Source organism: Cuculus canorus, chromosome 15, assembly GCF_017976375.1.
Source record: "Cuculus canorus isolate bCucCan1 chromosome 15, bCucCan1.pri, whole genome shotgun sequence".
NCBI classification, from domain to species: Eukaryota; Metazoa; Chordata; class Aves; order Cuculiformes; family Cuculidae; genus Cuculus; species Cuculus canorus.
Genome location: NC_071415.1, coordinates 16,232,255 through 16,248,940, shown reverse-complemented (window position 1 = coordinate 16,248,940; position 16,686 = coordinate 16,232,255). Strand labels below are relative to the sequence as shown.

The following is a 16,686-nucleotide window of genomic DNA, read 5'->3' as shown; positions in this document are numbered from 1 at the left end:
CTGGTGCTTTTCTCTGGTTATTCAGCAGTAGCACTGAGAGTTTTTGCATAGTGATGGTTTTCCAGCATTATCTGAATGAAGAAATCCCTAGTCCAGGAAAGATAAGCAAATGAGGAGGAAACCCTCTCCTGAGGACAGTAGTTTATTGGTCCAAAATGGCTCTTCCCCAGAGTCACCTTCTAAAGATGCTTTTGTGGGGAGGGAGACATTAAACAGATTGATGCTGGTTCTCTCCCTGAGGCTTACAGATGGGTGTTTTGGGACCAGGTGGTAATCGCCCCTCACAGCTGGGGTTCCCTGCCCCAGTCGGTCCCAGCCACACTGCTGACCAAGACCTGTGCTAGCCGAGCTGTGCAGCCAGGCCTGGTGCGAGCAGGGTGTCTCTGCAGAGTGTAGGAGGCTGTATGAGCCTGCCCGCGTAGCAAGGGAGAGAGAGGATGGTGGCTGGAGGGTTTTCATGAGCTGCTACAGTTTTGAAGTGCTTGGATCAGTGTCCGTCTTCAGTGTCCTGCTCTGTGCAGGTCTCAAGGTTCGGATTAGAGAATGTGCTGTTTCCCGCAACGTGTCAGTGATACTTGTGGCTTTGTGGTTTGCAAGAGCAGCAGTGACCAAACAACATTTTTCCAAAGATTTAAATAACTTCTGCAGGTGAAGATCTTCCCATCTGATTTCAGTAGTCCTGTTTGCCTTTTTACTGATAGTTTCACTTTTCCTTTTTATTGCTAGTTTTGTACTGTACCAACCGTCTTGCAACAGTTCCAGCAACTCCATATGCTGAATCCCAGTGACTTTGCGCCTAAAAAGATTATTTTATTCTGCCTGGGTCACCAGGTCATCTCTTTCCTCTGTAAAATGTCGAGTGTACTGGAAGGCTGGGTTCAGATAGCGTCCATAGAGAGTGTGACACATTGAGTTGCGTGTTCAGCACAGTGGGTGGGTTGAATAACGCACAGGTCTCTCACTTAGTGGTTGCTCTTACTCTTGCCACTAGATTTGTCAGTTCTGTTGTGTTCCCGTTTAAATGAAGTCCTCACGAGCATTCGTCTTCTGAATGCACAAACTGCAGCAGATAGTAAAAAACTGTGGTGAATAATACTTAAATCTGAGTCAACAGTTTTCACAGGAGAGTCTCTGGTTTGGGAAGTGCAGTGTCAGAGTGACTGGCAGGCTCGACTCTAGCTGGCAGTAGTGATCGACAGCAGAGTATAAGTAGAAGAGGGGGGAGAAAAGGCCAGGGAAAAGCAGTCGGTCTCTTATGCCTTTTTGCTCCTCTGGTGCGCCTGACTCTTCTGAAATTCCCTGAACTGGCTATGGAAAAGAACTAATGAATTATGACATGCCTGCATCAAGCTGGTTTGGACATGTCAACCTCAGCTGGGTTAGAACAATTTAGATCAATTAAACACACTAATCTGGTATTAATTTAATAATAAAATGAGCTAGTGCTCCCCTTGGCCTCCCCTCACAGGAACAGCAACCCATTTATTAGTTCAATGGTTCTCTTTCACTATAAAAACAATTAAATAACTTTTAGCCTTATACAGCACGTTGCTGTGTTTTATTTTTTCTGCTGGATTTCTACCTTACATTCTCTGTCCATCAGGGAACATAATGGGGGACACGACTGCAGATTCAGTGCCTTTGTCCACCGTGGTTCTGTAGCCCCTGAGTCCCCTAAGACCTCCCACCGATGACCACTGGATGAATGGATCCTTCCACGTTACCCCTTGGCAACTTCCCAGAATTTCTCTCATGGAGATAACAGTGGTGCCCCCTCCTCCTGCACAGCCCAGATAAGAGTAGAAGCAGGGCTCAGGCCAGCAGCTGCACAAGCCTCGAAGTAACATTGGTGTTTGGTAAAAATTCATGCCATTGGTGTCAAAAGCTGATCAAAAAGCAGTTAGCCGTCTGTATTGTGGGTGAATTTCCAGCTCTACATTCACCTGTTGAGAGAAAAATTATATCTAAATTATATCTAATGTGAAGATCTCTAGCCTGATCTTTGAGATTTAGTGTTTCAATAACTCAGTCTCATCTAAACCAGTAGACGCTCTGCCCATTTGACACACAATTTTTAATTGACTTCTGTTTTATGCCCAAGGAACGCAGGCTGTGGTCATGCTGGTGAGGTTTTCCCCGTGGTTAGAATGGTAAGATGCTCTGGAATACGTGGTATAAGCAGGGGCAGATGCGACGAGGCTGAAGGCCCTGGTAGACTGTCACTGTGTCCTGCTGCCCACAGGCGATGTCCCTAAAGAAGCAGAGAGAGGCGGGTAGTGGCACGTCCGCACAATGTTCTCCCAGCCTCCTGTGACCTTTGCTTGAGGAAATTTCCACAGCCAAACTTGGTGACTTGTTCGTTTATGAGTAAGGAATGATTTTTTCCTATTAATTTTTCCAGTTACTTTTTAAATTTTACCATCTGCTTTGCCTTGTCACAGCCCCGTGGAAAAGAAATACTATGTGGGGGTAGTGGTATGGCCAAGAGCTTAGTAGGGTCTAGAAGAGAAGCAATGGGGACTCAAGGGTTGGCAACAAACATAAAATAACAAAAAATAAAGAAAGAAAAGGCTGCTTTTGAAAAGGATTTAGGACACAGGCCAGTCTCTGAGTTATTGGGCAATAGGAGAAAACTCCCTTGGGAAATCTTATCTCAAACCAGATTAGAACAGGATTTTTTATTTAAAATGGCAAGCTGAAGCCACGATAGAGGAAAAGACACTGGACTAGACTGACTGCCGCCCCACGGACAATCAGAATTTTGCTATTCCAAGATGTTTTTCTAAAAACCTGTGAACTAATAATATAGGAGCTCAGCATTTGAATATCGCTGAAAGCAATTTATAACCCTTGCTACTACCTTTTATTTTAACTTGTTGATGAATAATGGCTCCTAAACAATAATCTTTTCAGTTGTCTAAGTCTGCTTTATAAACAACTCTAAACTTTGAATTTTAAGTCATCATAGTCTTTGGATCATACAACGGAGAGAGAAAAATTAGAAGTTTGATCTTAGAACTGAAATGCTTATACAGTTCAGTCACAATGTACTTTGTATTCAAGCCACGTTCACAATCGGTACGTGCTTTACTGCCAAATAAGGAGAGAAACCAGGTTTCCTTTTATAGAGTGAAGTTTTCTTCTAGTTATGCTATAGTCATTAAAAAGTGCATCACTCTGATGTTCCTTTAGTGGCTTCAGAAAAAGGAATGGACGTGAAAATGGTTCCTTAACTCAGCTGGAGAAGCATTATTTCTTTAGACAGCTGGATGTAGGAAATGAAATAGCATACAGTGGCTGGAGTTGTTGCAGTGTACTTAGTGGGCAACACTTACATTTTCTCCTCTTTTCAGTGCCCCAGACTACTAAAAGCAAAAGAATAACCCAGGAGTTGTATGAGCTATTACAATTTGGAACACCCAGATTATTTGCTTTTTTGGCAGCAGCAGCACGTGGCTGATGTATTATAAAATATAAAGATGGTCAAAAGTGACTTCTTCCGCAGGACAGGCAGGAAAAAAAACAGGGTTTTTTTAATAGAGAACTTGTCATAGTAGTCATTTGAGAAACAGTGTAAACATGCTGTGAAGGCTGGATGCTGCTGGATCTTGGAGGAATCCAGAGCTCAGAAGCAGAATACAGGCAGCTAAAGAAAAGGCTTTTACAAGTTTACTGTGTATCTGGGTTCTTTTCTTGTGTTTGTTTTTGTTTTTTCTCCTCATTAGTGCTGTCCTTCACAGTTGTGTTACCACTTTCTGGCTCCTGGATTCCAGATACTATTAGAGGTGGTGCTGAGCCGTACGGCTTTTAGTGAGGATGTGAGTCCATCCCAGTTCTCAGAGGCTGGAGAGACCTTAGCTCCCAAAGGGCCAGAGCACATTCCCAAACTCTCCACCTCTTCCAGCCCAGTTGTGGTGCTGCGTCTCTGTTTCATCACCCTTTCAGACGTGCCTTTCTTCAGCTGTGGCACACACTGGTCCTTCTGTACGCGGGGTTGATGATGGTTTGGCAGTCAGTCAGAAAATGGATCACACAGTAAATGCTGCTGTGTTGCAGTGTTGATGAATCACCCAGTGAGTACCCAAATACTAGGAAAAAAATGATATGTTATCCCTGCTGTTGGGATAGTTTAACCACATAGCTACCAGCAGCACTTACTCTGCTGCTTGTATGTAATATTTGGTGGTTCATTTGGCCTAAATTTTCTTCAATCATACTTTTTCTGTTAACTTTTTAACAGAAAAGCATGCAGACTAGGAAGATCTATTTTTTGACTTGTAAGTAGTTCAACCCAACAATTGCATGTGACCTTTAGCAAATGAAATAACATCATGGATCTTCTATGCAAAGAGACTGCACTTCTACATTTTGGACATTACAGCTAACTTTCACGTGTTCCTTATTGCTTTATGCTAAGCGTTAGGGGAGCCACAAAGCCTGTACTGCTTTGGCTTGACAGTTTGCCTCCTTTTATTGCTTTTATTTCTTCTCGATCTTGGGAAACAATGTGAACTTATCAATGCACGGGAAAACAAAACAGGTTGAAGGTCATAAGTAGATGCAGGCAAAACAGTCACATGTCTTGACATGGGACAAACCAGGATGGGTTTTGGTCTTGATAAAGTGTACAAGCAAGGTCATCCACCAGTTCAGGAGGGTGCAATAAGTGAGAAAGGTTGAAGTATTTATGGGGTGGGATTTAGGAAGGAGGTGGAATTGAGGTACCAGCTAAGTAATCAGAAATCTGGTTGCTAGCTGAGAGCATTGGGGTGCATGCTTCACTTGAAGTGCTATACATTACTAACATTTGTGCCTTTTCATCCAAGTTCCTACAACATTTTATAAAATAATATGGTAGGGAACGTCTTTTTAAGTTGGACAGATAATTTTGACCCTGTTTTACCCTCAGGTCAATAGCCTGATTTACAAGCCTGAGAATCTGTATAGAAGTGGCTCACACCTGCCCTTAGTCACTTGGAAAGTTTGAATCCCTATTTCCTTTTCTTTTTTCAGTCATCTAGTATGCAGATCCCAAGTTGTTAAGCACAGTAGAAACGCCCAGCGAGATGCTGTTGTGGTGGCCCCCCACATGGGCTCTGCCCAGCCGGTCACTTTGTATCGCCCACGGGTGCTGCAGCAGTTGGGCCCTGCTGGCCTGGCAGGGCCAACGGCATGAGCCAGAGCTGCTCCAGCAGCAGCAGTGCCCGGAGGAGATGCCTTCAAGCTCAGCCGCTCAGGCCCAGCAGCGTTCCCAGGTCAGAGACTGCCTGGTCGTGTGGGTGTTGAGGAGACGAGGAGGTGAGGGGACTAGAAGTCATTTAGAGAAGACGTTTATTGGAGACAAACAGATGCTAAAATATTAGATTTCATATCATTGGGTCTGCCTGTGGTGAATTCATGCTACCTCTCTCCACGGTGTCATTTGCAGTTTTCTCTCTGTTTTGCTTATTGTACAAAAAGAAGGAAATTCACTTGAGTTGTGGCCTCTCTGATCGTGAGAAGAAACCATTACATTTTTGTCCTCGTAAAAGCTGTTACAGTGTTTCTTAAAGATATTTTTAAGTGAAGAGCAATTGAGAGAAACCCACAGGAAAGTCTTTGAAAGTCTCTCTTGAGCCTTGTACTCATGAGGGACTGCATGGAACTGTTGTCGAAACAAAGCAATTCCTAGTGGAGTCATTACTGCAGAAAATAGACACTGCAAAAAATAGACTTTTTTTTTTTGCAAGTTTTCTACAATTAAAAACAATTCTAGAGGGCTTTTTATTTTTGGACACTTGAAGAGTTTTCTCCCTGATCTGTAACATTAAAATACTGAGAAACTTTAAGGCTTTTTAAGACTTCCTCTGAAAGAGAGATTTCCCAAAGATGGAAAGTAAGGTTTTTCAAAACTACTGGAAGTTCAGGGTTAGGAAAAGTGGATGAGAAGAATCATGATGAATTTCTTCTGAATATAATGCAAAGATTGATATGATTAAAGCTTTAAAGGACGGTGCTGAGAAAAGTATATATGAAAGAAGCAGAAATAAATTATTTAGAGTAGGAGGAACTTATTTTAAAGCTTGAAAAATCTAATTGTGTCCACATAAGGATGGGATAATGGCAGTATAAAATGTGTGTATTCATTGACTTTCAAGAGCATTTCATGTGGGATACCCTAAATGCCATGTATGTTTGGTTTCCATATAGATGTTGTTGATTGAGAAGGGCCACATTTAGCATAATACATCAAGGTAGACTTGTAACTTGGAACAGCCAGTCAAAATACCTTACCTCTTTTGCTACACTATAAATGGTCTTTAACTTCATATTGTACAACATTTGTACAGCAGATTTACTCGCACAATGAGCATAAAACTTTGGGTGCACATTGGAAATATCTGTGAGAATATGGACCATCAGAAAATCCTTCCAGTAAAGCTGCTTCATCACATGACAACTTGCAGCCCAGCTTTTTGAGCCACAGAAACCACAGGAATAAATTTCACTAACTGCATCTCTCAGTGTTCTCATGGCTTTCCCACCTGTGTTTTCTGCTCTAAGTCCGATCCCTGTCCTCCCAAGGCTGGAGCCCGTGCTGCCCTGGACAAGGAGCTGGTGATCCCGTAGCGAGGGGTTGGCCACCCCTCCATTCGCACTCCTGACTCGCTCCATTGCTCCGTGAGGTCTCCTGCCCTCCTCTCTTGTAGGGTGGATCAAGATATGAAAGACAAACACTAATCGTATTTTAGAAGTGCGTTTTCCCTGTTTTCCTTGTTAACTCCTGAGCATTTAGCACAGTGGGCAAAGCTACTAGAAGCGTTTCAGTTTGTGTGCTTTACTTACGGATTTGGCTTTTGCATGTGAAATCAGCCCCATCTCGCTATAGCAAATCCAGTCAAGTGAGAAATCCTTTATGATATTGTTGATGTTTGTTTGTGCATTGCCCATAAAGCTTAGGGGATTGTTAGGATAGTATTGTGTCTATAATATTTTCTTCAGAGTAAGGGAATTAAAGAAAGGTAAAGAGAATTCCGCTTTTGACTTCATAGCACTTGCATTCAGGATGCTGCACTTTAAACGCATTGGAAAGCAGGTTACAATTTTTATTTCTCCTCTCTCTTATTCCATCGTTTTTATCTATACTGAGAGGTTTTTCTTAGCCTTTTGAAACAGCGGTAATTGTGCATTCTGCTCTCTCTGCATGCTGCCTGTCATACTGGCAGGACATCTTCCTCATCTTGACAGGCTGAGTAGGTGCCATTTCCTTTTGACGTTGTTCCCCGTTTCAAGCTTCAACCCCGTTTTGGGAGTTGGGAGTCAGCCCTGGAGGCTTTCAGCGCAACAAAAAGACATCTTGGGAAACATTCTGCAAGATAATATCTTTAGAAAAACAGATGTTTATCTACCACAGTATAGACATTGTATTTAAATAGCTAATTGTTAATTATTTAAGAGTTTTTAAATACTGTACAACCTTTCACAGAATAGAGTTGCCCAAGAAAGTAGGGTGAAGTCAGGGTTGTGTCACAGTCAATTGGAGACTCATCACGTACTCAGTGGAGGTCACGATTTTTGGCCTGCAGCGGGCAGGGAATGAAACTGCTCTGGGCAGGTTTGGGGTTTATGAACTTGCTTATTACAAAGAATTATTTAGGGATTGGTTTATGGAGATATATTGTAGCCTAGAGATTGCTCACAAATTACTTGTTGCAACTGTTACACTCAAGATTCTCAAATTACTATTCTGTACTTTCTAGTAGGTCACCTAAATTGCAAGTTATTGTTTTATGCTTCCCGACTGATTGACTGTGGTGTTTCCAAGGTGGCTGTGCAAACACTGCTGGCAAGAGCCTCTCATATTCTTATCGGTAAAAATATTTATTTGACTTTTCCCACCAAAACTGGCTGACTTCTTCAAATTCTTGTTTAAGGAGAGTTAAAAGGACAGCAGATAAAGTCAAAGCGATGTGCAGAATTTGTCCAGGTTAGTTAAGGAGAGCATGGAAGTGGTGCTAGTGGAGCTCCAGACTCCGCAGATCCTTGCTTTGACACTGACTCTCTACTTGTGAGGAATAGTTCTGCTGATGTATTGTTAGCTTTTATTCATAGTTCTTATTCTTATATAGTGAGTAATGATGATGAGGTCTGGTAGGTGCACCTGGTTAACAGTGAAATGTCAATAGAAGATTTTCTAGGCGAGAAGCCAGAAGCAGAAAACATTTAGGAAGAAACCTTTTCACCCTAAAAAAAAATCTTTTTTCCAGACAAAATCCTTTCTGTGATAAAGTTGCTGATATGTAACATTTAGCAATCTGACAGCTTCTGATGCTTGAGAAAGTTTTATTCATGTATAGACTTTGGAAAACCGAAACCAGCGAACTCTGTCTCATACACGGCATTAAGTGTGAACATTCTGGAGCAGGGGCTTCTCAGAGCTGCTGTGACAAACAGGATCAGCTGGAGAAAACTATCCAAAAGGGTAATACTTGTTTGTGAAATTTTTGCCGCTATTAAGTAACTGTATAACAATATCTATTAGTAGTTAAATATATCATAAGAAGAGCCCAGCTAAGTGTTTATATTCATGTTGTAGGAGCGTGTGCTAAACATCTTACAAATGCTTCATGCGTTAAACAATCCAAGAGTGTCATCTGAAGTGCATTTATAAATATTTTAATACAGTACGAAGGAAGAGAAATTTCCTAAGCTGGATTGCAACCATGACCTGTCTGGACAGTTAACTATTATATCTATACTCAGTGTGACAGACCACGTGCTACAGGCAGTGGTTTTTCTAACAGAGGATAAAAATAACCATCCGGATCTGTGTAAACCCTGAGGCTGCATCCACGCGTAGTCAGGGTGCAAACAGCACCTTTCATGCGGGTAGTTGCCCGATTGCTGAGCTCAGATAACAAGCCACATCCATGTTGAGCTATGCCTGCTATTACTTGTGAGGGTAATCCAGGCTCCTCCAAACTGGAGGAGCCAATTCTGGAGGCTCTTTAGGAAGAGTTAAAATCAATGTATAATCTGCATTAAATATCTTGGATAGATCGTTCTATGGAAAAAAAAAAAAAGGTAAAACAGCATGCTTTTCCTTAACTCTAGTTTTATTTTAATTTTATGTTCTCCTGGTTGACTCTCTTATCATCGTTATTTTCCTCCTATTGTTTGTCTTAGCTGAGGAGAAAGGTCGAGTGTCTTCACCTGATAGCGGTCTCCATTGTGTTTGGCTAACCTTAGCTTGGAGCATTGGTATGTCATTGTCCTGGCAAGTGCATTTGCAGCTGTCAGTTGTGCAGATCTTACCTGAAGTTTGGGATACCAGAAAGCACATCAGTTTTTCCACAATCACTGAGATTAATGAAATGCTATTGCTAATCAATTTTTTCTACTTTAATTCGGCAGTTATCTGCTAGGTGTCCTCTAAAACCCAAGAGATAAAGACTTGAGAGAAGCATCACCATTTTTTTGCATTTCATTGCTCTCTCTGAAGCTTGGCACGCCTTCATAAAGTGCATTGGTTTAATATTACATAGAGCATAGCCAGAAACTAATGAAATACAGCGTTAGACTAGAAGCAAATCAGTAAGGTCACGCTTTCGCCCTTCATCTTCTTATCTTTCTTTTCAGAGATGGCTGCTGCCAGCATTGTTGGATAGCTAATCAGGAATCTTTTATGAACTGTTTGTAGTGTTTGAGGGGGTTTGATTTCTTGAAAAGACCTACATGGCATACAAATAAAATCTTTCCCTCAGGCAATATGCTTAGAGTAAGTTCTCTCCTTCCTGAGTGCCGGAATCGCTATTGCTGGGGAAGCTTGGAGCATCAGTAATCCTAGAAGAGTGGGGGAAAAAAAAAAGCTTCACCCACCTTTTCCACTTGGGCTGCAGTTTGGCTTCTGTGTGCCAGCAGTACAGCAGTGCTTGCGAGGGCAACCCACCGCCTCCTCAGGCAGGATCATTTCGCTTCTAGCAGATCTAAAATATACTTGGTCCCATTGTGTCCCAAAGAACATAAGTAGAGAGCGAGCAATTGCCCAGTGGAGAGCTGTTTCTTCAAAGGCCCTTGTATAAATTATTGCTTTGTAGATAAAAGCAAATAATTTGCTATGCTAACGCGTTATTCTGTTTAGGTGTAATAACTATGTGTGAAGCAGCCCGGTGAGGGTGAGCCTGCTTCCTATTCAGCTGTTATTGATAGTTAAAACTTGAGATGATCTTTCTTGGAAGGTTTTGAGAAGTGTTGGCAAAAGGGTCCTCTCTCTGCAGGTCTTCAGAATTGTTGCTGCTCTTCAGTTGGGCCGTGCTGTCTTCCTGGAGGATGGATTGTCAGAAAGTACAGTTAGTTTTCTTCTAATAATCTTGTTGTATATGTTATTAGGTCTGAGATTTGAGCCTAGGTTTGCGGAGGCGTTCACATCTTGAGTGTGGCATGTTCTTCTGTTGCCAATTTCAGACAATAAGGCCGAAGTTGTAGCGACCTTTCTGGTATCAGATGGCAGTGAGCCCCATCATCTCACACAGGCTGAGAGAGTTGCGAAGGAGAGGGGGGTTGAAGCGGTCACATGGCTTTTTGGTTTGGGGGCTTCTGTTGCAGTCAAAGAAACTTCTATTTGAATATGAGAATGAAGGGTGATAAATTGGTAGAGATAGCAGTTGAAGGAAATAATTTAATGGAAAAGAACTTTAAAGATGGTCGATAAACTTCTTAAAATAATTAACTCAAATGAGCATTTAGTTTTGAGGGAAATAAATAAATGACCAAACTTTCAGGCGCATTAATATTTGATTTGGAGATAACTGCATAAATATTGAATTTGAAGATTACATTCCAGAGCACTGCATTAAAATTGCAAGACTTTTCTATTTTCCTTCATAATGGAACATGAAATTAGAAACTTGTTCACGGAAAGAAAAATTTCTCCACTCTCATCTACACATTTTCTGCACTGTTGTGTTAACAGAGGAGCTCTGCTTCTCATACTGTGAGAAGAGACATAGCTATCAGTAGGACATAGACCCCGAAGTCATTTATGGTCCTTTTGAAAATTAATGTGCACCATTTCATAATTGCATTTCTGTTCTTTGATTGGTATAGAACAAAACCGTAACGGAGGAGTTAGCCTGCGGGGTTAACGCTCACATTTGCAGATGCAGGAGTCCAGAAAGCTTTGGTGGTGTTTCTTAACTTCTATTTCTTTTCCTCTTCCGTTGGTTGCATGTGTTTGAGGACCACTGGAATGTCTTCTTGACTTCCTAATCCTTAAACATTTCTAAGAACCCTGGCGTAGCCCTGTGTTGTTCAAGAAGTGACCAGTATGCTCCTCGCTGTAGGTGCCGCTGCTCTTGTTACCCTGCGGCCCTTATATCCAGTGAGATCTGTGGTCTTCTGGATGCTAGGTACTATAATGCTTTGCTTGGCTGCCATTTATTATTGCTCAAAACATGTGGGATGTGTTGAAGACAGCAACTCACCATTATTAACAGCGCTCAGCCCCTCTTGCGAAGGCGTGTGCTAAGTCGTGGCTGCCCCGCTTCTCTTTCAGGGAAATTATTCTGAATGTGAATAGTAAATAAAAACCTGGATCAAGCAGTCTCAAAGCATGTGTGGGCATCCAGTCCAAAGTGTTTTCAAACATAAATTGATTTTCCAAGTCATCTTTTTTTTTCTTTTTTCTTGTATTCATAGAACCATAGAACGGTTTGGGTTGGAAGGGACCCTAAAGCCCATCCGGTGCCACCCCTGCCACGGGCAGGGACACCTCCCACTGGATCAGGGGCTCCAAGGCCCATCCAACCTGGCCTGGAACCCCTCCAGGGATGGGGCAGCCACAGCTTCCCTGGGCAGCCTGGGCCAGGGCCTCACCGCCCTCAGCGTGAGGAAATTCTTCCTAATGTCTGGGTTTCAAATAATTCATTTCCATAACTTTGCAGTTCTGCAGTTACTCCTCTTTCTCATGGTTCAGCAGTAAATAAAACATTGTTCCCCACAGCCTTGAAAATTGAGCAAAAATACTTACTCTGCAGCAAAGAGCAATGGAATTGTATTTCTTCCTCATTAACTATGTGCCAATAGAAAAATTTGTGGAATAGTAAGATAGGAGAAAAATGGTCATTTTGCCATCATGTACAGTTCTGTCAAAAACCGTGCATTTATTTCAAGACAGAAGCTATTTACGCACATTGTGTTGAGCTCCTGTTTGTGTTATGGTTCTTTGGCAGTGTTTTGTTAAGAGTTAATGGACATTATGAGTTTTGATGTCATACAGGTCTGTAACTTGCACAGTTCTGTCTCAGGACAGCAGAAGGTGTGAATGATGTTTAGAAGCAATCTGTTGATCTTTGCCCCTATAACTGAACGTATGACTGATTAATCATTTATCAAACTTCTCTACATTATTCATGAGTAGAACAGATGTATAAACAAGTGACCTTTTTATCCTCTTCTGTTTGAGAAAGTAGCTTCTTCATTTATAGAGCTAGTGATTATAACAAAATACAAATTAACTTTTAATTATTGCCTTTGTATTCCCTCAGATTTATCAGAAAACAAGGCCTGGATCGGCTTTTCCTGGAATGTGATACCCACATGTGGCGCCTCGGGGACCGGAGGATCCCCGAAGGAATCGCAGTTGATGGAGGGTCGGACTGGTTTCTCCTGAACAGGAAGTTTGTGGAGTATGTCACTTTTTCTAATGATGATCTGGTGACAAAGATGAAGAGGTTTTACTCTTACACGTTGCTTCCTGCTGAGGTATGTGAATTCCATGCATTCTCTCTCTGTATTCAAAAATACAATATTTGTTCTTAGAATCATAGAATAGTTTGGGCTGGAAGGGACTTCAAAGCCCATCCAGCTCCACCCTCTGCCACGGGCAGGGACACCTCCCACTGGATCAGGGGCTCCAAGGCCCATCCAACCTGGACTGGAACCCCTCCAGGGATGGGGCAGCCACAGCTTCCCTGGGCAGCCTGGGCCAGGGCCTCACCGTGAGGAAATTCCTCCTTATGTCCAGTCTAAATCTGCCCCTCTCCAGTTTATCCGCATTGCCCCTTGTCCTGTCCCCACAGGCCTTTGTGAACAGCCCCTCCCCAGCTCTCTGGTAGCCCCTCCAGGGACTGGAAGGTTGCTCTAAGGTCTCCTCAGAGCCTTCTCTTCTCCAGCTGAACAACCCCAACTCTCAGCCTGTCCTCATAATTCTTGTCCCAAAAATCACCAAGGTCGGGGGGCTTTCACCCGGTTTTCGTGGGCTTTGGATCATCTCACAGTGGGCAATGAGAACTTTACTGCCGTGGCAAGCAAGTCCTTTAGTGTTAGAACAACTTTGTGGTTGTTTAGCTGCTTTGTTTGTTTGTGGGACTGTTTTGCAGATAGTGATTTTGTTTTATACCTTAAGCCTATTAATCTATTACTGAACAACCAAAAATCCAGCTGCCTTTTGCTTGCAAATAGTTCTTCCACAAAGCCTTTGAAGGCTATTAGAGATGGCAAATTGTCTTCTTAAGTAGCTTTCCTCGCTGACATCTAGCGCTTTTCTTTAAAAATAAAAACCCTACAAACAAAGGTTTATTGTTCCATTCAAAACTCGGCTAGAAGGCTTAGTCACAAAGCATATAGATCAGTCAGGAATCACTCTGGCTACAAGTGATGCAGAAGGGGGGTGCACGCCGAGATGGGGTTTTGTCCAGCACACGGCAGTGTGTCGGGGAGATGTGCGTTATCACCCCGTAGAGCACAGAACGGGTAGATGTGCGTTATCTCCCCATAGAGCACAGAACCTGGCAGGTTGTTGGGCTGTGCTCCGCATGCCCTGACAGGTACGTTGCTCCCCGGACTTGTCCGGCTTTGCTCCGCACGTACGTAGCGTGCAGCCTTTTCAAGGAGGGCTTGGTGACTGTCTTTAAAATGATAACTTCCTTCGTCGCTGGTAGCCCCTGAACATTTTGAGGGACTGATGAGATCGATCTTGCAAATGTAGGCTTACTAGCTTGTGAGGGAGCACAGAAGTTGGAATCTTTGGATAGGTACTTATTATTCTACATACATGTTGAATAATCTTATTTTAATCCCATTTCTCTTAAAAATCACCTTTTCTCTCAACCCTAACCTTTTCATCCATTATCTATGAGAAATGTCTGTATCGTTATAAAAGGACACAGGGCAATGGGTAATTGGGTAAGGGGGGTTTTGCCTCTCGCTTGAATGAGAATGGATGCCTTTATGGTTTAACCAAACAGTTCAAGCATAAAATCCATATTCACTGGGCTGTCATTTAACATTAAAAAAGGGTAGGGGGATTATTTGAAGGGCAGCCATGCTAATATTATGCTGGTTATTTATAGGTCTTATTATTGCTGATTTTAAAGAGAATTCACTGCTCCAAAAATCATGTCTTACAGGGCTAAATTTGATCATATTCCATAGTTTCTCTCTACAAGGTTTTCTTTGCAAGATGCATAGCTGGTTTCCTAAAATCAGCCTGCCTTGACTGACCTGTTAACCTGCTACATCAGTCCCCATTACACATGATTTATGTAATAGCTGATATTATGATGATATAATTATGATAGCCCAATAGGAATTCCTTGCTGCTTTGAGTTGGCAAATAAAGACTTATGATTTCAGACGTTGCAGGAGGCAGAATGTCCTTCTGGTGCCTGGATTTCAGAACAAGGCCGTTCAACTAGCAATGCATTTCAGAGTGCTGGAGATAGAGACAGCCAAAGAAAAACTGTCTGAGGCTGTATTGTTTTTCATAGTAACTGTGGTTATGGTGGAGGTTTGAGAATTGTCTTAGGAAACAACTTGAAATATATCATTAACACATTGCTCAGGAAAATAGTCCTAAATCTGTTAGACCAGAGAGTAACTTACAAAAGAGAAATAATGGGAATTTCTTAGAATTGCACATACAGCTGAAATAAAATTGTTGCTGGCACAGGTGTCTTTCCTGGAGTACTCTGGACTCCCAGTGCACAAAGCTGGTCATTGCAGACGTACAGTTATTCTGTGCCAGGTTATTGCAGCAAGGCCTCCACTGTACATTATTAGAGTTTGGCTCGGTCTGTGGTGTGCTGTGATTTTTTTTCATGTTCTATGGGATGCATACAGGTAGAGTGCTTTTGCTTTTCGTATGAGGCAGAACAATAGAGCTTGATAATCCTGTCATTTCAAAAGAAGGTAAGTCACGCCTGCATTAGGTTCAGGCCCATGGTTCAGGCCCTGAAGTGAAGAAAGAAATGGAAGTCTGAGTAGCTCAATGTATTCATCTACTCTGTCTTTCTTGCAGTCCTTCTTTCACACTGTTTTGGAAAATAGCCCGTACTGTGACTCCATGGTGGACAACAACCTGCGCATCACAAACTGGAACCGTAAACTGGGTTGCAAGTGTCAGTACAAGCACATAGTTGACTGGTGTGGCTGTTCACCTAATGACTTCAAACCAGCAGACTTCCACCGATTCCAGGTAACTAAAGCGGTTCCTTCTCTGACCCTCAGAGAAGCTCCCCCTCTGCTGGGACGTGGAGATCTATCTGGCTGCGTGGCTGCAGCAGGGAGTGGGAAAGGAACTCTTACCCCATCAAGCAAGGTGGGGAAAGAGGCATGAGGAAGCTCTGTTCTTGATTTCAGGAGAGTAAAAGATCGATTCCCCTATGTTTTGGCCTTTGAGATTTACTACTGTGTGGTAAGGTCAGAAAGCAGCTCTTTGGACTACCTGGCATTAGTGGGTCTGCTGTGCTAGAGAGGAGTAGGACTTCACACATCTCTCACTGTAGCAGTATTGCTTAATAACTCTTGAGTTTATTGCAAAGAGTTTTTCCAGAGTTCCAGCTCAGGTGCTTTCATGATTTCATGAAGCTCCTGGCTTTCACTGTTAGGCAGTGGGATTCGTCATTGAAAAAAGCTTCAAAGTTGACTAGAGCGCCTGTTTGAGGCTTCCATAGCACAAGACAAATCAGTTTTCATTATTATATTCATCAACATGATATCTTAAAGTTTATCTCGTGTATTTGGGGGCCAGAGTCATGAGGTTTCAATCACCCGGGCCTGGCAGGACTGCCTTAAAAAGTTTAATCAGTTCCTTTGTGATATGGTTTCCTCAAGGCAGACATGAGAGCAAATCCTTGTGCTCAAGGGTGCACTCAGTCTCAAGACTGTATCTGGCCTGTGTATCTTCTATTAAGAATGAACAACTGTTTGTTTCAAGGTCACCAGATTTGCAATTCCATCCCTGCAGCTCCTCAGGGTTCCCTGCATAAAGCATGTTTGTTCAGGCTTTGTGTGGGATGGGGAATGTGTTACCCCACAGCACAAAAATGACTACTGCTCTGAAACAGAGATCTTTTCTTTATTGTAATGTGCTGCCTACCAGGCGCGGCTGAAGTCAGGGACACGGGCACTCACAAAAAGAGTAAATGAGACATTATCTAAGAGAGGCTCTGCTGCTCCAGGCGCCAATCCCAGGAATACATGGGCAGCCTTAGAAGGCTGCTGCCAGCCCGCGGAGGCTGACCTGCGCTCCAGGCTGGGGAAGAGACTGACAGTGACATTGCAGAAAACAATCAGGTAAACTGAGCTGCAAGGGAAAGTTCAGAATCAGAATAGATGTAAAGGCAACTTCTGACACTTCTTTGATGAGAGAGCCCTTCAGATGAACACACGGCACCAGAAGGCTCGCTCGCGGTTCCCACAGCGCAC

The 16,686-nt window shown here is 42.7% G+C and overlaps 1 protein-coding gene across 2 annotated transcripts in view; it reads left to right on the top strand.

Annotated features, from left to right (window-relative positions):
- Positions 1–16,686, top strand: part of XYLT1 (xylosyltransferase 1) — a 171,283-nt gene that overhangs the window by 124,746 nt on the left and 29,851 nt on the right. For both annotated transcript variants that reach the window (XM_054080473.1, XM_054080474.1), the window contains exons 6-7: positions 12,525–12,741; positions 15,278–15,454. In XM_054080473.1, the coding sequence (XP_053936448.1) occupies positions 12,525–12,741; positions 15,278–15,454 (394 nt within the window). The remainder of the gene's footprint in view (positions 1–12,524; positions 12,742–15,277; positions 15,455–16,686) is intronic.